The sequence below is a fragment of the Impatiens glandulifera genome, chromosome 5 (genome assembly GCF_907164915.1).
Source record: "Impatiens glandulifera chromosome 5, dImpGla2.1, whole genome shotgun sequence".
In the NCBI taxonomy this organism is placed as follows: domain Eukaryota; kingdom Viridiplantae; phylum Streptophyta; class Magnoliopsida; order Ericales; family Balsaminaceae; genus Impatiens; species Impatiens glandulifera.
Genome location: NC_061866.1, coordinates 5143727 through 5164270, shown reverse-complemented (window position 1 = coordinate 5164270; position 20544 = coordinate 5143727). Strand labels below are relative to the sequence as shown.

The following is a 20544-nucleotide window of genomic DNA, read 5'->3' as shown; positions in this document are numbered from 1 at the left end:
TAGAATGGTTGGGCGGATCGGTTTGAATGCTTACCACTAGATATGAGTGAGTATCTTCATTGAGTTACCAGGGTGGTTAGTTCAACAATTTATTGAAAAGAAAAACTAGTGAAATAAATGAATTGGCATCCTAAATAAAATACCATTAAACCTACCAACAAATATAAATAAAGAATAATAATAATGAATATGTGGTGGGCACTTTACATTTAAATGTCTCATTATTAATCATATTCATTAAGGAAACCATTTATTAACACCTTGTCTTGAAGTAAGTGTTTGAAAATTTTGCCACTATGATTCATTGATAACTAATGGTTGGTAGGAAGTGATGCAGTCCCATCAAAAATGGCATTTTGCCTTTTAAGATAGATAATTGTGGCAGTTAACATGATTCTATCAATTCCATTAGGTGCAAATGCAGCTACTACAGCACACATTCATGATGGGCTCAAGCTTTCTTTCACATAGCCATATCGTAGGGGGTTGTGGCTCCGATAGACCTGTCCAAGACGTAATGCGTTAGTTCATGAAAATAAATAAATTTGGTAGCAAAATGATTTTAAATGTAGGTCCAATCCCTCTATTTGGATGAGGCAACAGAATGAATGAATGATGATCTACTAATCCAATCTCCATGGTTGCACATGATATGAAGGATATTTTTACTACAAGTAGGGTCATTATCATTTAGTTTTAGTTAGCAAGTTCAGTTTTCTTTATGATCATGATTTCTTGATTCAGCTTTTTCAGCCACTTTCAAATAATTGACAAAAATTACAACTTTTCCTTCTTTTCTTTAAATTTAATTTTCAAATTTAACACTGCGATATTACCTGTGCTATTTCATGGGTGGAAAGATTCTTGAATGGGAAGAGATGACAGATTCTTGTATGTATTTCTTCTGATCAGGAACCCACTTGATTTCACTCATGTTTGGGGTCTCGACAAACTTCATGGTGAACTCTCCCACTTTCTCCACTTTTCCCCTCTTTCCAGCTCTCAGAAAGAGATTATTCCTTTGAAAAGAAAATATACCATTTGTCAGTAGAATAATGTCACCCGGCTCAAATGCATCGCATTCTTCTCCCCAGAGCTGGAAATTGACTGCGGCTGTGTTGTCAGCTACCAAAGCCAGACACATCTTATTTTCACCATCAATCGACGCTCCTGCTTTGTCCAACATGATGAATTGGGAGTTTATGTTGTTTTGAGCTGCAGGGACAATGTCTTTCAAATAAACCATCACTCTTCTTCTTCTCCTTCCGCTTTAGTTAACTAACAATCTTAAGTGACCTGATTTGTGAGACAATTGCTAACATTAGAAACTCAAAAACCTAATGTGGAATAACAACATAAACAAGATAGGAAGGATAAAAATGAAACAATGCCGTTATTAATAATTTTGTAAAATAAAACTTGGAGATGATGAGCCTATTGGAAACTAGCATGTTGTAAGAATCTATGTGTCATAACTTCACAATCCCACGATCTCATTGGTAGATCGTCTTTGGGTCATGATTAGATTATATTTTAGATCACGATACATATTATAGTGTATTTTTGGTTGCTTCCTTTAGTATACAAATTACTGTGTTCATTAATTCAAATTATATTGTAATTTTTCCTTCATTTGGTAGATTTTTGTATCTACGATGATCAGATTATAACATGAAAAAAAATTCGGTAACAAGACAGCCAATTAAGACTTTAAGCCTGCCATTGGCAAGCAACTTTAAATTGTTTAAACTCTGAATTCACATCTCTACTTTAACAAGACAGTTTGACCAATACATAACCAATAGATAACTATCAGGTTTGAAAGAAGGTGATGAGAGAATGATAATTAATAAAGAGAAAATGAGAGATGCAAGTTGCACCATGGATAGATGCTCGTGAATAGATGCTCGTGGATAGATGCAAGTTCTTCAAGAGTCCTCTTCGTTTGATCATCTCATGGATAGATGCTCGTGGCACCGAGAAAGAATTAGAAACGCCTTTGAAGACGGCTTAGGTTTAGAGATGTTAGCACAGTTTGCTCCTTTAGAAACCAGGAAAGAAAATGAAATAAAAACCAAAGATTTGTGGGTTATTTGGTTAACAATAGGAAAGGGCATCAATCAATCATCCAACAAATGCAATATGCACTTCAATCAATATTCAAAATCAAATTCATTCATCATAAATTCAACAAAAGCAAGATTGCCAAGAACATCTAAGCTATTCCCCAAATCCTAAACATGATTCTAGGTCATTCTAACACATCTATTGCAGGAATTGAATTAGCTAATAATTAGGAATCAAAACAGACCTTTGTTTTAGTTGAAGCTTCTTGTCTTCAGGTAGCGGCCTTCGTAGTCCAGTTGCTGCCAGCTCCAAACGTTGCACGCTCGCTCGCTCCTCAACCAAAAACAGAAGCTTTTTGTGTAATAGCTTATAGGGTTTCTCTTCTATAGTTGCAATGAAGGTTGGAAAGTTGAAAGATTTTCAACGTGGGTATCCCAAAAATTGCAAACCCTCCTCCCTCTTCTTCTTCTTCTTGGATGCCGCCGGTCCCCTCACCCCGCTGCCTCTCTCTCTGGTCTCTTCCATGTCCGTCATCTCTTCATCCGTTAACAGACACCGTTCCTCAAAGTGGATCGCGGCGGCCCATCAGCTGGAAGCCCTTTCTTTTTCTTTTGAAAACCAAAAGGGTCAATTTTTAAGTATGCAAAATCCAAAGGCTTAAAATGAAAAACAAGTAATATATTTTAGTCGTTTTCTTTGGCTTCAGGAACAGACCCAGCAAACTTCCGTGACGGCGGCGCTACACCTCCGGCGAGAAGAGCTTTCCGACGTCGATTCTCAACCAAAAAGCATGATTCTTTCCTCAATATGAGCGAAAGAGTGGTACGCAACCTGGGTTATCCTAAAAGAAGGAAATTTCATTTCACAAAATTCCTCCGGTAGGAGCTCCATTGAGGGTAAGAACTTTCCTCTCCAAGGAATGTTTCCTTGCTCTTTGAGACGCTTCAGTTGTTCCTTTCTGGACTGAGCTTGAAGCATTTGGAGCTTCTTCTGCTTTTTATTTAAAGGTTAGCATCTATTTATAGTTGCAATTTAACTAGAATAGAATAGTATTCATAAATTTAGAATTCTAGTTTTACTGTAAATGTTTAGATGAAATAAAGTATTGATTGATGGTTCTATTGTTTAGCTGCTTATGATGATTGTGTTCAATTGATTTGAGGTAAATTTAGATTGAATCAAATAGGATTTGATTGAATACATTCTGAAAAAAGTAGCCACTTAGTTTTGGAATTTTTAGTTGCAATTTGAATGTTTCTGTTGAATACTTTGGAATTGAATTCTATTCCTATCTATATCAGATTGTGTTAAGACTGATTTGAGAGGGATTATATGAAGGTTTGGAAAAGATAACTAAGTTGCAAAAACTGATTTTGGTTGTAAATTTTCTGAAATTTTGGTCATAATTTGTTATTCTACCGAATGATCTGAAAATTTGTCAAGTTGTAGTTCAATAGGTTGGTTAGGATTTTGTATATCTGATTTGAGTTGATTCAAACAAATTCCCAAAGTTCTTTTGTGAAAGACACAAAGTGTGCAGATTCTGGAATTCAAAACTCCAGAATCTTTCCACTTAAATTGATTTGAAATCAAATTTTCTCTTCATAAAATGAGCTCAAATTTAATCAAATTTCAGTTTAATGTGTATAAAATAATGGTATGCACTTTATGGCACAAAACTTAGCGGTAATGAACTTCAATTTGATCTAAACATGAAATTTGACAGAACAGAATTTCAGATTGAAAAATTTACTGAAATTTGAGGGTTTCTCTCAATTGAGCTAAAAAGATGAGTTCTGAATATGTTTCGTGTTTTAAGTTTTTATGTTTGAAGCCATTTAAAGGCTCAAGTCCCCTGATTTCCAAACTGCTGCAGAATTGAAAAACAAACTGGAAAATCAAATGGTTCTCTATTTTGAAATAGAAATTGAGGATGATGTTTAACTTCATGGCAACATTTTATCAGATGATAAACTGATTTACATGTCTAGATTCAAATGGTGAAGGTTTGGTTTGCATTTGAAATGAATAACACTTTTAAACGACCCAAAACTTTTTATTTTTGGTTTCTTCTTGAAATCAAATGAATCCTTAACAATGTGCTTGCCTAATAATCAAAATGAAATAGAATTGGTTGAGCCATTTTTTGTTCTAGATTTCTTCTTTTTGAAATGAAATTTGGATTGGAATGGTTTAAGTGAGCAATGACTTAAGTATTAATTGTATGACTGATTTTATATACATTAATGATTTAATAATAACAAATAGATACCAAATATTCTTTTAAAGTAAACACTTTTACGAGTTTAAAATTCAATTTTACTTTACAAGTGTCTAACGTAAACTCTCGATTTTGACAGCACTGTGCCTGCCTTACAACGCACGTCCAAGAGTTGATTATAATTTTTCTTAGTAAAGGTGGTTCTTTTCTTTCTTTCTTAGGGAAGATGTCATTAGTCTCTCTTTTGTCATGATTCCTGCTGCTTCCTTCTCGGGCCATCTAAATTAGTATACTGATGCATAATATACTTCCAAGATTGCGATTTGCAGTTGATACTGTTAGAAGCAAGGTCCCGGTTACTTTAACTTGCAGTAATTTCAAAACTGAGCAGTCGAGCAATGATTACATTAGCTCTTTCTGCAATAGGAATCAATTCAGGGAAGCTCTTGAGGCATTTGATTTATTATGTAAGAATACTAATTTTCATGTGAAACCCAGCACTTATGCTCGCCTGTTATCTGCATGTTCTTCATTGGGATCTTTAAAACTAGGTAGAGATGTCCATAATCATATGTTAACTTATGGCTGCCAACCAGATATAATTATTGGAAATCGTCTAGTTACCATGTACGGGAAATGTGGTTCAATGGAGGATGCTAGAAAGGTGTTCGACGAAATGCCTGAAAGAAACCAAGTTTCTTGGGCTTCAATAATAGCTGGTTATTCACAGCACGGCCATGGAACTGATGCCCTCCAGTTATTTGTTGAAATGCGGAAGTTGGGCTTGATGCCTGATCAGTTTATTTTTGGGAGTATTATAAGAGCTTGCTCAAGCTTGGTTGATATTATTTTAGGAAAACAGTTGCATGCACAAATAATTAAATCACAGGCAGGTTATGAGTTGATTTCTCAAAATGCCTTGCTTGCTATGTACTCCAAACTAGGACTAATTGATGATGCTTGGAACTTGTTTTCTAGTATTGCATCAAAAGATTTGATTTCATGGAGTTCAATTATTTCGGGTTTGTGGCAAACTGGCTACGAATTAGAAGCAATGTTGTGTTTCAAGGAGATGCTCTCTCAATGTGCTTACCAACCAAATGAATTTGTTTTTGGTAGTGTTTTCAGTGCTTGTGGAAGACTCTTAGAACAAGACTATGGCAGACAGATACAAGTGGTAAGTATAAAATATGGGTTTGGTAGGGATAATTATGTAATTTGCTCACTAGCTGATATGTATGCTAAATGTGGTCTACTTCACTCTGCAAAACTAGCATTCTCTCAAATAGAAAGACCCGATTTAGTTTCTTGGAATACGATTATTATAGGTTTTGCATGTGGTGGTGAAATTGATGAAGCCATGTCATTTTTTTCAAAGATGAGGGAGCTTGCATTATTCCCGGATGGAATTACCATTCGCTCATTGCTTTGTGCATGTACAAATCACGATAGTTTTCATCGCGGTATGCAGATCCACTCTTTCGTTATCAAGACAGGTCTCAATCTAGAGATATCAGTCTCCAATACTATCATTTCAATGTATTCTAGATGTTATGATCTTTTGAGTACGTTCAAGATCTTTGACGAGACCAAAACCAATCGGGATTTAGTTTCTTGGAACACCATTCTCTCAGCATGCGTAAAACATAACGAGGCGAGAGAGGTTTTCTCGTTATTAAGACAAATGTTTCTTTCTAATAGTAAACCCGACAACATCACGTTAACTAGTGTACTTGGAGCTTGCGGTCAATTGGCATCAATCGAAATGGGGGAATGGGTTCATGGCTACTGCGTAAAATCTGGGTTGGATCTTAACATATGTGTCATAAATGGATTGATCGACATGCATATGAAGTGTGGTTCACTTATGAACGCGGAAAAATTGTTTAACTCGATTGTGAATTGTGACGTTGTCTCGTGGAGTACCATGATTATCGGCTACGCTCAGTTAGGACTTGGGGAACAAGCTCTAACGTCTTTTAGGAAAATGTGTGGACTTGGCTTGGTACCGAACGAAGTGGCGGTTGTAGGTGTCTTAACCGCTTGTAGTCACATGAGACTAGTAGAATTAGGTATGCAAATTTACAACTCAATGGAAGTTGAGCATGGGTTAAAACCGACAAGGGAGCATTGTTCGTGCGTGGTTGACTTGCTTGCTCGTGCGGGATGTATAAATGAAGCCGAAGATTTCATGAATAAAATGGAGTTCGAGCCAGACATAGTCATGTGGAAGACTCTCCTTGCTGCGTGTAGAATTGATAATAACGTAGATGTTGCTAAACGGGCTGCTGAGAATATTTTGAAGATCGATCCGTTAAATTCTTCGGCTCATGTTCTACTTTGCAACATATGTGCTTCTACCGAAAGATGGGAGGATGTTGCGAAAATTAGAATTTTGATGAAGAAAAGGAGAATCAGGAAAGTGCCCGGTCAAAGCTGGATTGAAGTGAAGAATTGTATCCATAGGTTTTTATCGGAAGATAATTCTCATCCTGAAGGTGACAGATTACGGACAGTGCTTCAAGATTTATGGCAGCCGATGCTGGACGATGGTTATGCTCCAATGCATAAAACAGGTTTGATTTCTGAAAGATGAATTGTTGGATTATCAAGTTTCTTTTTATGTATAAAATACTATTGACAATATTTTGAAAATGAGAAAGCACAAAAAGAACTTGTTAACTTACTAATATTTCTACGAGTAAGAATTTTATACTCCAAGATGTAAAAGATGCTACATGACTTCTTGTTGAAAGATTGGCAGAATCAAATAATAGTCTTTGCTGATTTGGTTCCAGTAAAAGTAGGAGGAAAATTCTAAATTAACTCTAGTTAGTAGGTAGGCGCAGTGGCTAGAAATAAAATGGTTTGGCCTTTGGTGGTTATTTCTAGTAGTGGCCCTGAATACTTTTTATGAAGTGTCAGTTTCCAGCAATTTGATTGAGTGCATTTTTGGAAGATGATTCTAGATACAAAACTAAGCAGTAACACTGATGAAAATTAGAGAAGGTTCCAGATTACATTTATAAACAAAAGGAGTTTATAAAAAGATATTTACACGGAAATGAATTTATTTGTGTGGAAATCAAATTTGATAGGCTGTTGCAGCCTCTTCGTTCTAGATATCTAAGTGTCAATTCAGCTGTCTAATGTGTAGCGAAGGGAAGTTATCAGCTGCGTCCATTCTGCAGGTGATGAGAATGTAGGCATGTAGTAGTGGTGATGAAGACACAACATTAGTAAACTCAGTTTATCATTGAATAAACTGTTTGCCATGAAGTTAAAGTTCATTCTCATTTTCTATTTCAAAAACTGTGAACCATTTGATTTGCCAGTTTGTTTTTCCAATTCTGTAGCAGTTTGAAAATCAGGGGATTTGAGCCTTTAAATGTCTTTAAAACATGTTCAGAACAATTTTACTTGAAACTCTATGAAGGCAAACTCATCTTTTCAGTCTGTTTAAGAGAAAACCTCAAATTTCAGTAAATTTTTGAATCTGAAAGAGATTAAAGTTCAATTCTGCTAAGTTTTGTCCCATCAAGTGCATACCATTATTTTAAATGTATGGTGTATTTATAATATTTTTTTGTTGTGAATGAGATAAAGATTTGAATAACCGTTATAAAAAGGAAGCATTTGTTGTTTTGCTTTAGGGCATACATCACAATCATGGGTTTTATATTTTGAATTTTGACAGTTGAAATATTATTCATAACATCTATAGATGCTAGAGCTTAGGAGGTACATCAGAAATTAGAGATAGAAGTTTCAGCTTGAATACAAGATGTAAACAAATAAAGGTTGCCCATGATCTTCCTTAATCCAATTAGGTTGTCACTCTGCAAGTCCTACAGTGTGCATTAAGAAGTGTAAAAAGAGAGTTTAATATTCATGTCTTGGGTTAGTTTAAGGATGGAAATAGGGTACAAGACATCTAAAAAGTATATTTTCTTGTGTAATAAGGCTTCATCTCTTCATGTCTTGGGTTAGTTTAATATTTTCTCATTATCATTTCTTCAAACAACATCATTTAATAAAGGCGTTCTCTTGCTTACCCACTACGTTATATTTCTCTCCCGCCCGTCCGATCCGGTAACCTCTTTCGGTCCCCGATTAGGGCGTCGGTCCCGGGAACCAGAACGTACGATTGGTCAGCTACCCTTTCTTTCAGTTTTCAATATGGTTCATCTTCGTCGACGTCGTCCTCTTCTTCTTCTACTTTTTAGTTTAATTCAATCGGCGGTGAAATAGTTCATGGTGCAGGATCATTATCGATGGTAATTAAGTCTTGTTTATTTATACTTAATATTAATAATTGGTTTTAATTTAAGTTTATATTAATTATAATGTTATTTTTCTAATCATACAACTGAATGAGAAATCTTATTGAAGATCAAAAGATCTTTCAATAAGGATAACAATGCAACTTGAAAGAGAAATCTTATTGAAGATCAAAAGATCTTTCAATAAGGATAACAATGCAACTTGGAATTGGAATAAGACAATATCACACAACTCATGTGCATGGAAGGGAGTCAGATGTGATGTTAAATTCAACGTCATTACCCTGTAAGATTTTTTTATTCATTTTTACCTTAATTAATTCTTTTATATATATATATATATATATATATATATATATATATATATATATATATATATATATATATATATATATATATATATATATATATATATTGAAAAGATAATTAATTAAATACAATTCAAAAAAATAAATGAAACTGAAATCCATATATAGACATTACTTCTTATTATTGATTATTACTATATTCTTACTTTTCTTTTGGAGCTTACCAACATATACATTAAAATACATATTGAAAATGATGTATATGTTTGAGATAGGAAAAAAATGACGATGTCCTAACATACTTTATTTATTTTTTTAAATTATTCAGATAGTACATAATTTAAATTTAAAATAAAATTCTAATTTTATAAGACTGTTGTAATTTAATTAATTAACAAATTCAAATGAGAATTGTAGAATTAAAACTTATATATATTACATTATAATTAAAATTCTTAATAAAAAATTCTCTATTTAAATTGAAGAGCGGAGGGAATTTGAGGGAGGGAATGATGTGTCACTACATCACTGGTTGGAAAAATGATAAAATGTGAGGAGAGAGAGAAGAGAGAGAAATTTTGTTATTTTTTTGGCTAATCAAATTGTGCCACATCATTCTCTCCTCCATCCCGTCCTTCAAATTCACTCTCTCAATCATTTCTCATTTAAATTGCCCAATTATAGGGATAGAACTATAAACATTTTTCGATTGAGGTTTTTCTGTTGTTAATGGACGTTTATACTGTTTATTTTAATTAAAGTGACATTATATAATCAATAAGAAGAAATAATGTCTATATATGGATTTTAGTTTCATTTATTTTTTTTAATTGTATTTAATTAATTATCTTTTCAATATATATATAAAAGAATTAATTAAGGTAAAAATGAATAAAAAAATCTTACAGGGTAATGACGTTGAATTTAACATCACATCTGACTCCCTTCCATGCACATGAGTTGTGTGATATTGTCTTATTCCAATTCCAAGTTGCATTGTTATCCTTATTGAAAGATCTTTTGATCTTCAATAAGATTTCTCTTTCAAGTTGCATTGTTATCCTTATTGAAAGATCTTTTGATCTTCAATAAGATTTCTCATTCAGTTGTATGATTAGAAAAATAACATTATAATTAATATAAACTTAAATTAAAACCAATTATTAATATTAAGTATAAATAAACAAGACTTAATTACCATCGATAATGATCCTGCACCATGAACTATTTCACCGCCGATTGAATTAAACTAAAAAGTAGAAGAAGAAGAGGACGACGTCGACGAAGATGAACCATATTGAAAACTGAAAGAAAGGGTAGCTGACCAATCGTACGTTCTGGTTCCCGGGACCGACGCCCTAATCGGGGACCGAAAGAGGTTACCGGATCGGACGGGCGGGAGAGAAATATAACGCAGTGGGTAGAACGGCTTCGTTAAATGATGTTGTTTGAAAAAATGATAATAAAAAATATTAAACTAACCCAAATAATTGAGAGAGGCATTTAAGGCTTTCAACGACGGTTAACGGTTTTCCCTGTCTTTAATAGTCATTTTCTACTGGTATACAAGGCTAAAATAAAATTGAATATAATAGACAATCCCTTTAATTTAATTGTATATAAAAGATAAGTTATGTAATCATCTCAATTAAAATCGAATCAAAAAATTATTTTCAAATGAGTCCAATATTTATAATAAATATACACAACTTTATAAAGATAAAAAAAAATAAAAAAGTTGAAAGGGATCAAATTGAACATTTCAATATCCAATTCAATATTTATTTAAGATTTTGGCAGATTTGTTGGACTCTGGATCACTTTTGGGTAGGAAACACAGAATACGACATGACACACCCTTCCACGAATGAAACGTTCCACATATGGTTTGAAAATAAAATAAAATATATATATATATATATATATATATATATATATATATATATATATATATATATATAAATGATTAAAATATTTTAAATAACAAAATTTAGTTTGAAAGGTAGACTAGAGTATAATTTAAATGTATTAAACACAAACGCCTAATTAATAAAAAAATAAAAAATATTTTTATTATGTCTACAACGGACTAATGAGTATTTGTTATCTACACAACCGATTCATGTTATGTCGAAGTATGAAAAGTACCCTCATTATAACTACTACGAAGATAGTATGATGCGCAACAATAAAATGCTGAAAATGTGATAAAAGATTGTAATTTTTTGGAAGAAAAAGTATATAATAAATTGAAAATGGAAAAAAAATGAAGTTTGGTAAATATGGATCAAAAGCCAAACAATAAAAAGTTGAAAAATGAACAATGTGAAAGATGAAAGATGAAAGAAGAGAATTGTTTGAAGTTAGTGTGATGAAAGAAAAATAAAGAGAATCAATAGACTTTTTAAATTTGATTTCCTTTTTTTGGTGCACATACATGTATGTTTACTAATTAAATAATAAGTATTGACTATTCTTTTAAACAAGCATATTTCCTCTATTTACTAAATTCACTATAGGCCCTTATTTATTTTCTTTTTTCTCAATTTTATTTCATTTGACTAATTACTAATTAAATTATGAGCACAAAGTTTCTAGTGTCTCCTTTGATTAATCAAAGTGGTTAAGTCAATAAATCATTTTTATTTCTCAAATTTATTCAAAGAAAAAAAAGTATTCATTTTATTAATAATTGTTTTGATTGATCATCATGTGTTTAATTTGGTTTATGAATTAATCAGGAGGAGTTTATGTCTTCCTTGGATCGATACATTCCTCGAATTTTAAGTGATCATTAATCTTTTATTACTATTCAAGTCCGGCTATTTAGATATGAGTCATTTTTTTAAAAAGGATGAAATTTTAAATTCGAATTAATAACTTTATAAACACTTTTTATTATATTAACCACTGATTAAATGAAGTATGAGTCTATATTTTCTTTCTTTTATAATTCAAAAGGAAGATTTTTTAATTTTATTAGGGTTTGGTATGAAATATGACATAATTTAGTGAATTTTTTGAGTAAAATTATATAATATTATTGACAAGTGGGGGAGAGAGGATGGGAATAATAACCATTTTTGGAAAAGCATCTATTTTGTCTTCCTTGTAAAGTGGACATGATTTGAAGGAGTTTTACAACTGTCTGTTTTAATTATTAATGGTGGATATTTGTTTGTGTTAATTTATTTTTAATTAAATATTAATGTTTGTGGGGTTGTTTCATTTTGTTGTTTCATTTCAATTTAAGGATTTTGTGACATATAAGTATCTTTAATTAATTATAAGCTTGTTTGATAATCGAGTACTTTTTTTTCTTGTAATGTTGCTTATGAGTTAAGATATTTTGTTTTATTTTGATATTATACTTTTATTAATAAAGAAAAATAAATTAAGATTTTTTTAAACCAAATGGGCTAAAGTTGAAAAGGAGTACCCACTTGGGCTGGTTCATTTTAAAATACAAAAGTGTGAATTTTTTTATTATATGTGAAATAAAAAATTTATATTACTGTAATCTTCGTTATATTCAATCTTTGTCACATGTGGAAATTATATTTTTGAGGCACTCTTTATTATAATTTTTTGTTAAAATCTGGAGGAGATGTGTTACCATTATCGTCATTGAAAACGTTATTTAATTACTAAAATTGATCAATCCGTCGATGGTAAATTTCTTACAATAAATGTTTGTTATCTTGTCAAGTCCATAAATATATTCGGAATGCACAAGAACAATTCATTCAACCATTAGGAGGAAAGTGCAGCTCGCATTCATCACAAATCGCATTCATCACAAATAAAAATAAAAGGAAGGCGACTCTCAAGAAAAGGAAGAAGGGATTGATGAAGAAGATGGATGAACTCAACACCCTTTGTGGCATTGAAGGATGTGCGATTGTATACTCACAATGTGAGGAAATTCCCGAGGTTTGGCCCAATGAGGAAAAGGCTGAGAGTGTGGTGGCCCGATTTAACATGATGCCAAATGTGAATCGACACAAAGGGATGGAAAATCAGGAGGTACGTACATTTTAAAAAAATAATTTCTAATTTAGAGGGTAAACTGAATAAACAAAGAAAAACTAATCTAGAGAAAGAAACTACTTTGTTGATGTATGGTTACCTTAATGGAGAAGTGAGTCATGAAAGAAAATTGGAAATGGATGAGTACCATGATCTTAATAGGGTGATTGATCAAAAGTTGGTAGAAATTGGTGAGAGGATGAGAGCGCTCTCAGTGAAATCAACTTTGAGTCTGGTTCAAGATTCAATTAATCCTACAAGGGTTAACGAAGATGTAGCTGAATGTTCGACGAGTCGTATGAGATTGAAGGATGATGAATTTGTGATTCAGATAGAAGAGAGTGATGATTAATCCAATAATGCATTCAAAATAACTTTGGTTACCTTCTTGTTTGCCATGTTTGGCGTTATTTTAGTTTGAACGATTTTATTTACAACTTTGTTGGTTGTTTATCTTGTGTTAGAGATATTTTAAATTGCTTTTTTAAATGCTTTGTTTGTTGACTGTCTTGTATTCAAAATCTTTTAAATTGTCAATGATATAAGCACTTTTTTTTATTTACAGGCACAAAGGTAAATTTTTCATTCCTTTAGTTTGTTATTGGTTATTATTTTGTATAGAGTATTTGAATATGTTAGAATAATTTTGGATATGTTTGCCTTGGATCTCTTGTTTGGATGTATTTTTGGATTTAAAGAGTGAAATTGTACTAAACATTTTAAAGGTTTTTTGAATACAAATTTGTTTAAATTTGGGGGCATAAATTGTATGGTTGTTTCCTTTATATTATATATTTTGTTAGTTTGAAAATTTTGTATTTATAAATTATTGGGGGTAATATGTCCTATATATTTAATTTAGTTTGAAGTATATCCTTAAATATAATTTTGTTTTTTACATTTATTTTTGTTTGATATTGTTTTTTTTTATATTTATTTTTATTTGAAATTGTTCTTTATACATTTATTTTTGTTTAAATTTATATCATAAATATTTAAAACTATTTAAAATATTATACGACCATTAATTTGTATTAAAAATATGCACAAATTTCTCTTTTACATGTTATATCCATTTTATTTTTATTTTTTTAAGTCATATTTTTTGCAAAACATTTACATTCTGTTTGAGTTGATTTTCTTCAACTTATTTCTCAAATTACAACGCATCTGTTTTTGTTCAATTTCCAAACAAAGATGTTACAGACTAAGGCGAACAAAATTATTACTCATTCATCTTCTCCATATTTAAATATTGTGTGTTTTTTTTATGTCCAAAATTATATTTAAAAAATATTGATGTTGAATGAGATATTTAATAATATTATAATTAAAATATAAATAATATAATAAAGATTACGAAATATAAAATATGATAGTGTAATATAAAACTTGTAATAGATTTGAATTGGTCAACTAAGCCTGACTTATGCAAAAACGTGGCTATCCTCCTATTGAGAATAAATATAATTAAATTTGAAAACGAAATAAGTTTATTAGTAAAAAATAAGTTTTAATCTAAATCTAACAAACACAACTTAATTCGAACTTTAAACAATGAATGATTTTAAATTAGTTATCAAGATGTTTAAATTTCTACCGTACAATAAAATTTCGTACTTTGAGTCATGTTATTCATTTTGTACTATTTGAAAAAATTTATCTATTTCAAATAAAAATAAATGTACAAGTAGCAATTTCAAATAAAACAAAATTATAAGGAACAATTTCAAATAAAATTATTTATAGGAAAATATTTAAAGCTTAATTAAATGTATATGGAGGATTATAACTATTATCCTTAAATTATTTGTCATTTTTCTGTTTAATACTTTTTAAACTATGTTTATGAATTATTTTTTTTTGTTTTTTATTTATTTTCCCATTGCAGAATATATAATGAACCTTTCTAAGTCTTTTATATAACCTGGTGGATATTTTTACCATAAAGTATATTTTCAATAAACTATGAAATATTTATTATATATACTTGTACATACATTTTAATTTCACTAGAAAGTACTATATAGACTCAAAATGCTTGCTTTGGATTGCTTATTAGGATGTTAAGTTGATGGTATTTTAATTCCATACAACCTCTAAATAGAAATTACTTTTAATTATAGTTTTGTAATATTTTACCCAAAGAGATTAAAGAGACTGTGTGGATATACTAAAAAAAAAATAACATTGCCTTTAGATTAAATTCAAAATTTATGGCCTTATACTTTTGACATTTAATGTAAAAAAGACTAGATACATTTATTTTTTTTAATTTCCTTTATGCACAATTCATTTTTATTTAATATGAAATGGAAAAAATAAATAAAAAGAATATGAAGTTATGGACCTCTTATTTCTTTTTCTTACATTTTTTTTTGCATTTATTCAAATGAATCAATGGGGACCTCCAAGTACTATCCATAAAAATATTATGTGAGCATAAAAGTGCATACACCATTACCAAGTTTGGCACTAATATTGCTCTCAATTGTGTGTATTATTCAATCTCTTATTTTATATGTATGATTTTTATTTATTTTGTCAGAAAAAAAGTATATTTAGATTCTATTTAAGGGTATTTAAATATAATATATTTTACATTCATATGATTCAATATAAATATATTTTAAAATGTAAACTTTTATAAATTTAATATTTAGGAATAATTGTAAACAACTTATTTATGACAATAAAAAACATAACATTTATCTAGAACATTTATCTAGTAACAATATAATAACTCACAACTTAACATTCAAAATATTTCTTTTATTTTTTTAATCAATATAATCTCTTTTATTGAATAACATTGTGACACTATTATTAGTATTATTATTTTTAATTATGATATCAATAATTTGTACCACAATATTGAGTGTTTTTATGCAAAAACAAAGTCATAGAAAAACAAACAATTGGATATTAATTTACCCACTCCAATTTGGTCCATATAAAACATAAAACACAAAAATTCCAACACAAATTAATAAAAAATCACTTTTAACCTTGATAGAAGAAACAAATAATGAATTAAAGATATGATATAATTGTAGTTGTAATGGTTTATCACTCAATCTTTGTGTCTCACTCCACACCTTATTATGATCTTCATCTACCCAAAGGGGAAACACATGTATTGTTCCTCATGATTTAATCGTCATTTCGTTGGTGTGAATCTAGAAATTTCCTAATGTAAGCATCCGCCTTTTTGTTGATCAATGAATGAGCTACATAGTATCCTCTATCTTTATCGCTTGGCCACACCTTGTACGCATTGACATTATATCTGTCATCACTGCTCGACTCTGCTTTTCGCGATTTCTTGAACTTGAAGATATTAAAGAATGAGAGAGCCGATGACAAATTCTTTTGTCAGTTGTTATTATTTTTGCCTCCCATAACTAATAATATAGTATTATTGTTGGTTATGAGTTTTGTTTTTGGATGATGAAAGATGAGATGAGAGAATTGTTTGAAGTTAATGTGATGAAAGAAAATTAAGGAGAATAATTGCATATATAGTGAGATTAGGGATTGTTTGGATGTTTTGGTGGAGGAGAATCAATAGGGTACAAAGTTTGATTTCCTTTTTTTAGGCGCACATTGTTAAAATACATGCATGTTTACAAATTAAATAATAAGTATTGATGATTCTTTAAAAGAAGCATATTTCCTCTATTTACTAAATTCATTATAGGCCCTTACTTATTTTTTCCCCTACTTTATTTCATTTGACTATTTTCTTAAATTACGAGCACAAAGTTTCTAGTGTCTCCTTTGATTATTTAAAGTGGTTAAGTCAATAAATTAATTAATTTCTCAATTTTATTCAAATAAAAATGTATACCAAATGCTAAAGAAAGAAAAAATTTCAAGGTAAAAGGAAAAAAAAAAGACTAGATAATTGAATGGAAACTTCCTTCAAAGAAGTGAAATAGCATAATCTTGATATTTCAAAACCTAGCATTCTAAAAGAAAAAAACAACCTCAATAATCAAATTAAATTGCCTAACAAAATACATAAGTCTCTATAAGAAAAAATACACCTAAGTCTCTATAAGAAAAAATAATCATTGAAAATGATCTTAGTGAGTCAATTAACTTCTCTATGTTTTGCCTTTACATTTATTGTTTTTATTCTATTATTTTCTTGTTTTCTTTAAACATCTATGAAATGATAAGTTCAAAATTTCTTTTAATTAACTTAGAAAGTTTATAATTTTCTAATTAAATAATCAACAGTACCATCCATCTAATTATGTATTTAACTATATCATGAACTACTTAATTTTCAATGCATGCAAGTTGTCTCTCTTTAGGGATTCCCTCTAGCTAATACCACCCATATATGTTATTGAGATCTAATTAGTCATATCTTCTTTATTGTCCTTTCCCATGCACTTTCTATTTTGTACCTAGATAGAAACCACATAAACATTAACTTGTTCTTAATCTTGTTAATTAAGCCTAGAATTAAATAACATTCTTATGATGTGTATTCATACTTACTAATTTAATCTCATTACTAAATTATTTTATAATAATTTTATTAAGACATCTCTGATAAGATGACAATGGGTACCCGTATACTCGATACCCAAGAGGTCAGAAATGAGAAGGATAGAAGGTTGCCTGATTGAGTTGTGGGGTCGAGAGTGGGTCAAACTTAAATCCGATATCTGACTATATTAATAAATATATATATATATATATATATATATATTTATTTTGTTAAATATGCACTTTTCAAATTCTTAGTCATTATAATTACTATATTTATTACTCTTTACTATTAATCTTCACATTTATTAACACAAAATTATATTTCATTCTCCTCATTATTCATCTTCAAGATCATTATCTTAATTTTTCAAAATTATTATCTCTAACGATCTCAAACGAGCATGTAGCCCTTGCTTTTGTACAAGTAATGATGTAAAAAATTGTGAAAAAAAAACAAACCAAACCAGTTTCTGTAATCTGAAGAAAAGAAAACAAACATGTCGACAGCAACTTTTGTAGACATACTTTTGGCCATTATCTTGCCACCTCTTGGTGTGTTCTTGAAATTCGGTTGCCAGGTATTTAATTTGTAATTATTATTAATGTTTGTTTTGATTAATTATGATCATGGGATTTAATGTTTGTTTTGATTAATTATGATCATGGGATTTTCTTAATTTGGTTTTTGAATTCATCAGGTGGAGTTTTGGATATGTCTTGTGCTCACTTTCCTTGGATACATTCCTGGAATTATATATGCAATTTTTGTTCTTACCAAGTGATCTTCGATCATATAACTCTTCAAGTCAGACCATTTAGGTATGCCATTTTTTCAGTAGTTTTATTTTGAAAATGATCGAAATTTGAAAACTCGAATTCATAACTTTATAAACATAACGACGGAAGTATTATAAGTCTATATGTTGAAGATTTTAGGGTTTAATATAACATATGACATAATTTAATGTAATTTTTGAAAACTCTAATTTATAACTTTTATAAATTTTGTGGGACTATATGTTCTTTATATTATTGAAAAGGAAGATTTTTTCCTTCATTTTTTTAGGGTTTGGTATAAAATGGGACATAATAATATATAATATTATTGACAGGTGGGGGAGATAGGATGGGGACAACCATTTTTGGAAGATCATCTATTTTGTTTTCCTTGTAAAGTGGATATGATTTGAAGGAGTTTTACAACTGTCTGTTTTAATTATTAATGGTGGATATTTGTTTGTGTTAATTTGTTTTTAATTAAATATTAATGTTTGTTGGGTGGTTTCATTTTGTTGTTTAATTTGAAATTTAAGGATTTTGTGAAGTATAAGCATCTTATGTTAATAATTTTCTTATATTCAATTAATTATAAGCTTGTTTGATAATTGAGTAATTTTATTTTTATTTTAATGTTGCTTATGAGTAAAGATATTTTGTTTTATTTAATTTTCAAAATGATGTCACTTTTTATTAAAAAAGAAAAATAAATTAAGATTTTTTTAACCAAATGGGCTAAAGTTAAAAGGACCCATTGGACTAGTTCATTTTAAATATAAAAGTAGTGAAAAACTTTATTATATGAGAAATTAATAATTTTAAATTACTTTAATCTTCATTATATTGAATCTTTGTCACTTATAATGTCTTCAATATATTTTTAATAAAAAACCTGAATAATATAAACATGTGGTAATTAATCTTTGAGGTGGTCAATTTATAATAACATATTAAAATTTGGATTAAAATCCGGAGGAGATATGTTACCATTATCGTCATTGAAAACGTTATTTAGTTACTAAATAGGATCAATCCGCCGATGGTAGATGTATAAATGTTTGTTATTTTTCAAGTCCATAAATATATTCGGAATGCACCAGAACAATTCATTCAACCATGAGGAGGAAAATGCATCTCGCATTCATCACACATAAAAGTACAAGAAAGGCGGCTCTAAAGAAAAGGAGGAAATGCTTGATGAAGAAGATGGATGAAGTCAATACCCTTTGTGGCGTTGACGGATGTGCAATTATATACTCTCCGGATGAGGCGATTCCCGAGGTTTGGCCCAATGAGGCAAAGGCTGAGAGTGTGGTGGCTCGATTTAACATGATGCCATATGTGAATCGGCACAAATGGATGGAAAATCAGGAGGTACATTTTAAAAAAATAATTTCTAATTTAGAGGGTAAACTGAATAAACAAAGAAAATCTAATATAGAGAAAGAAACTACTTTGTTGTTGTATCGTCATCTTAATGGAGAAGTGAGTAATGAAAGAAAATTGAAAGTGGATGAGTACCACAATCTTAATAGGGTGATTGATCAAAAGTTAGAAGAAATTGGTGAGAGGATGAGAGCGTTCTCTGGGAAATCAGCTTTGAGTTCGGTTCAAGATTCAATTAATCCTTCAAGGGTTAACGGAGATGTAGCTGAATGCTCGACGAGTCGTATGGGATTGAAGGATGGTGAACTTCTGATTGGGATTGAAGAGAAGGATGATTAATCCAAAAGTTTGTTTACCTTCTTGTTTGTCATGTTTGTCAATATTTTAGTTTGAAAGATTTTATTTAAAAACTTTGTTGGTTTTTGGTTTTGTGTTAAGGATACTTTGAATTGTTTTTTCATTTTAATAAGTTTACTTAATAATGCTTTGTTGGTTGGCTATCTTGTATTCAAGATGTTTTAAATTGTCATGATATAATCACCTTATTTGATTTGCAGGTAGGCAAGTAAATATTTTCATTCCTTTAATTTGATATTGGTTTATTATTTTGTATATATTTATCGTTATTATTGTTTGGATTTTTAGCCGGTTTGTTCCGGTTCACTGAATTATTTGTTTTCAGGTCTCATTTAGGTTTTTTTGGAATCAGGACCTTCTTCCCTTCTGCCCACTCTCCGTTCACGCGGTTCTCAAAGTAGAGGAGGAAAGGTGTAGGTACCACGAACCCTCTGTCCTCTCTTTCGGCGCCCGATCGATCCTCTTTCATTGGATATAGGGATTTCGTTCGCTCATGTCTCGTGTGGTACCGCTGCCCCTCTCTAAGTAAAGGTCAAGTCTCTCCCTATAATTAAAATATAGGGGAAAGAAGCAGAAAAGGGTAAAAGGCAGTTGCTAGCATCGAAGAGAG

General features: G+C 30.4%; 5 protein-coding genes across 5 annotated transcripts; 4 read left to right on the top strand and 1 right to left on the bottom strand.

Moving 5' to 3' along the window:
- Nucleotides 1-304: 304 nt before the first annotated feature.
- LOC124939821 (SOSS complex subunit B homolog) lies at nucleotides 305-2744 on the bottom strand. The gene is made up of 3 exons (XM_047480271.1): nucleotides 2312-2744; nucleotides 837-1296; nucleotides 305-503 (listed from the first exon to the last, which is right to left on the bottom strand). The coding sequence occupies exon 2, from the start codon at nucleotides 1244-1246 to the stop codon at nucleotides 842-844; it is 405 nt and encodes a 134-aa protein (XP_047336227.1). The 5' UTR covers nucleotides 1247-1296; nucleotides 2312-2744; the 3' UTR covers nucleotides 305-503; nucleotides 837-841.
- Nucleotides 2745-4442: 1698 nt separating this feature from the next.
- On the top strand, nucleotides 4443-6975 carry LOC124940767 (pentatricopeptide repeat-containing protein At3g53360, mitochondrial). The gene has a single exon (XM_047481304.1). It carries the CDS (start codon nucleotides 4584-4586, stop codon nucleotides 6882-6884), a length of 2301 nt encoding a protein of 766 aa, XP_047337260.1. The 5' UTR covers nucleotides 4443-4583; the 3' UTR covers nucleotides 6885-6975.
- Nucleotides 6976-12737: 5762 nt separating this feature from the next.
- LOC124938907 (MADS-box transcription factor PHERES 2-like) lies at nucleotides 12738-13260 on the top strand. Its single transcript, XM_047479428.1, has 2 exons — nucleotides 12738-12905; nucleotides 13087-13260. The coding sequence occupies exons 1-2, from the start codon at nucleotides 12738-12740 to the stop codon at nucleotides 13258-13260; spliced, it is 342 nt and encodes a 113-aa protein (XP_047335384.1).
- A 4615-nt stretch (nucleotides 13261-17875) lies between these two features.
- LOC124940447 (hydrophobic protein RCI2A) lies at nucleotides 17876-18704 on the top strand. The gene is made up of 3 exons (XM_047480968.1): nucleotides 17876-17992; nucleotides 18113-18233; nucleotides 18481-18704. The coding sequence occupies exons 1-2, from the start codon at nucleotides 17912-17914 to the stop codon at nucleotides 18194-18196; spliced, it is 165 nt and encodes a 54-aa protein (XP_047336924.1). The 5' UTR covers nucleotides 17876-17911; the 3' UTR covers nucleotides 18197-18233; nucleotides 18481-18704.
- A 603-nt stretch (nucleotides 18705-19307) lies between these two features.
- On the top strand, nucleotides 19308-19916 carry LOC124938906 (agamous-like MADS-box protein AGL80). The gene has a single exon (XM_047479427.1). It carries the CDS (start codon nucleotides 19308-19310, stop codon nucleotides 19914-19916), a length of 609 nt encoding a protein of 202 aa, XP_047335383.1.
- The last annotated feature ends 628 nt before the right edge of the window (nucleotides 19917-20544 follow it).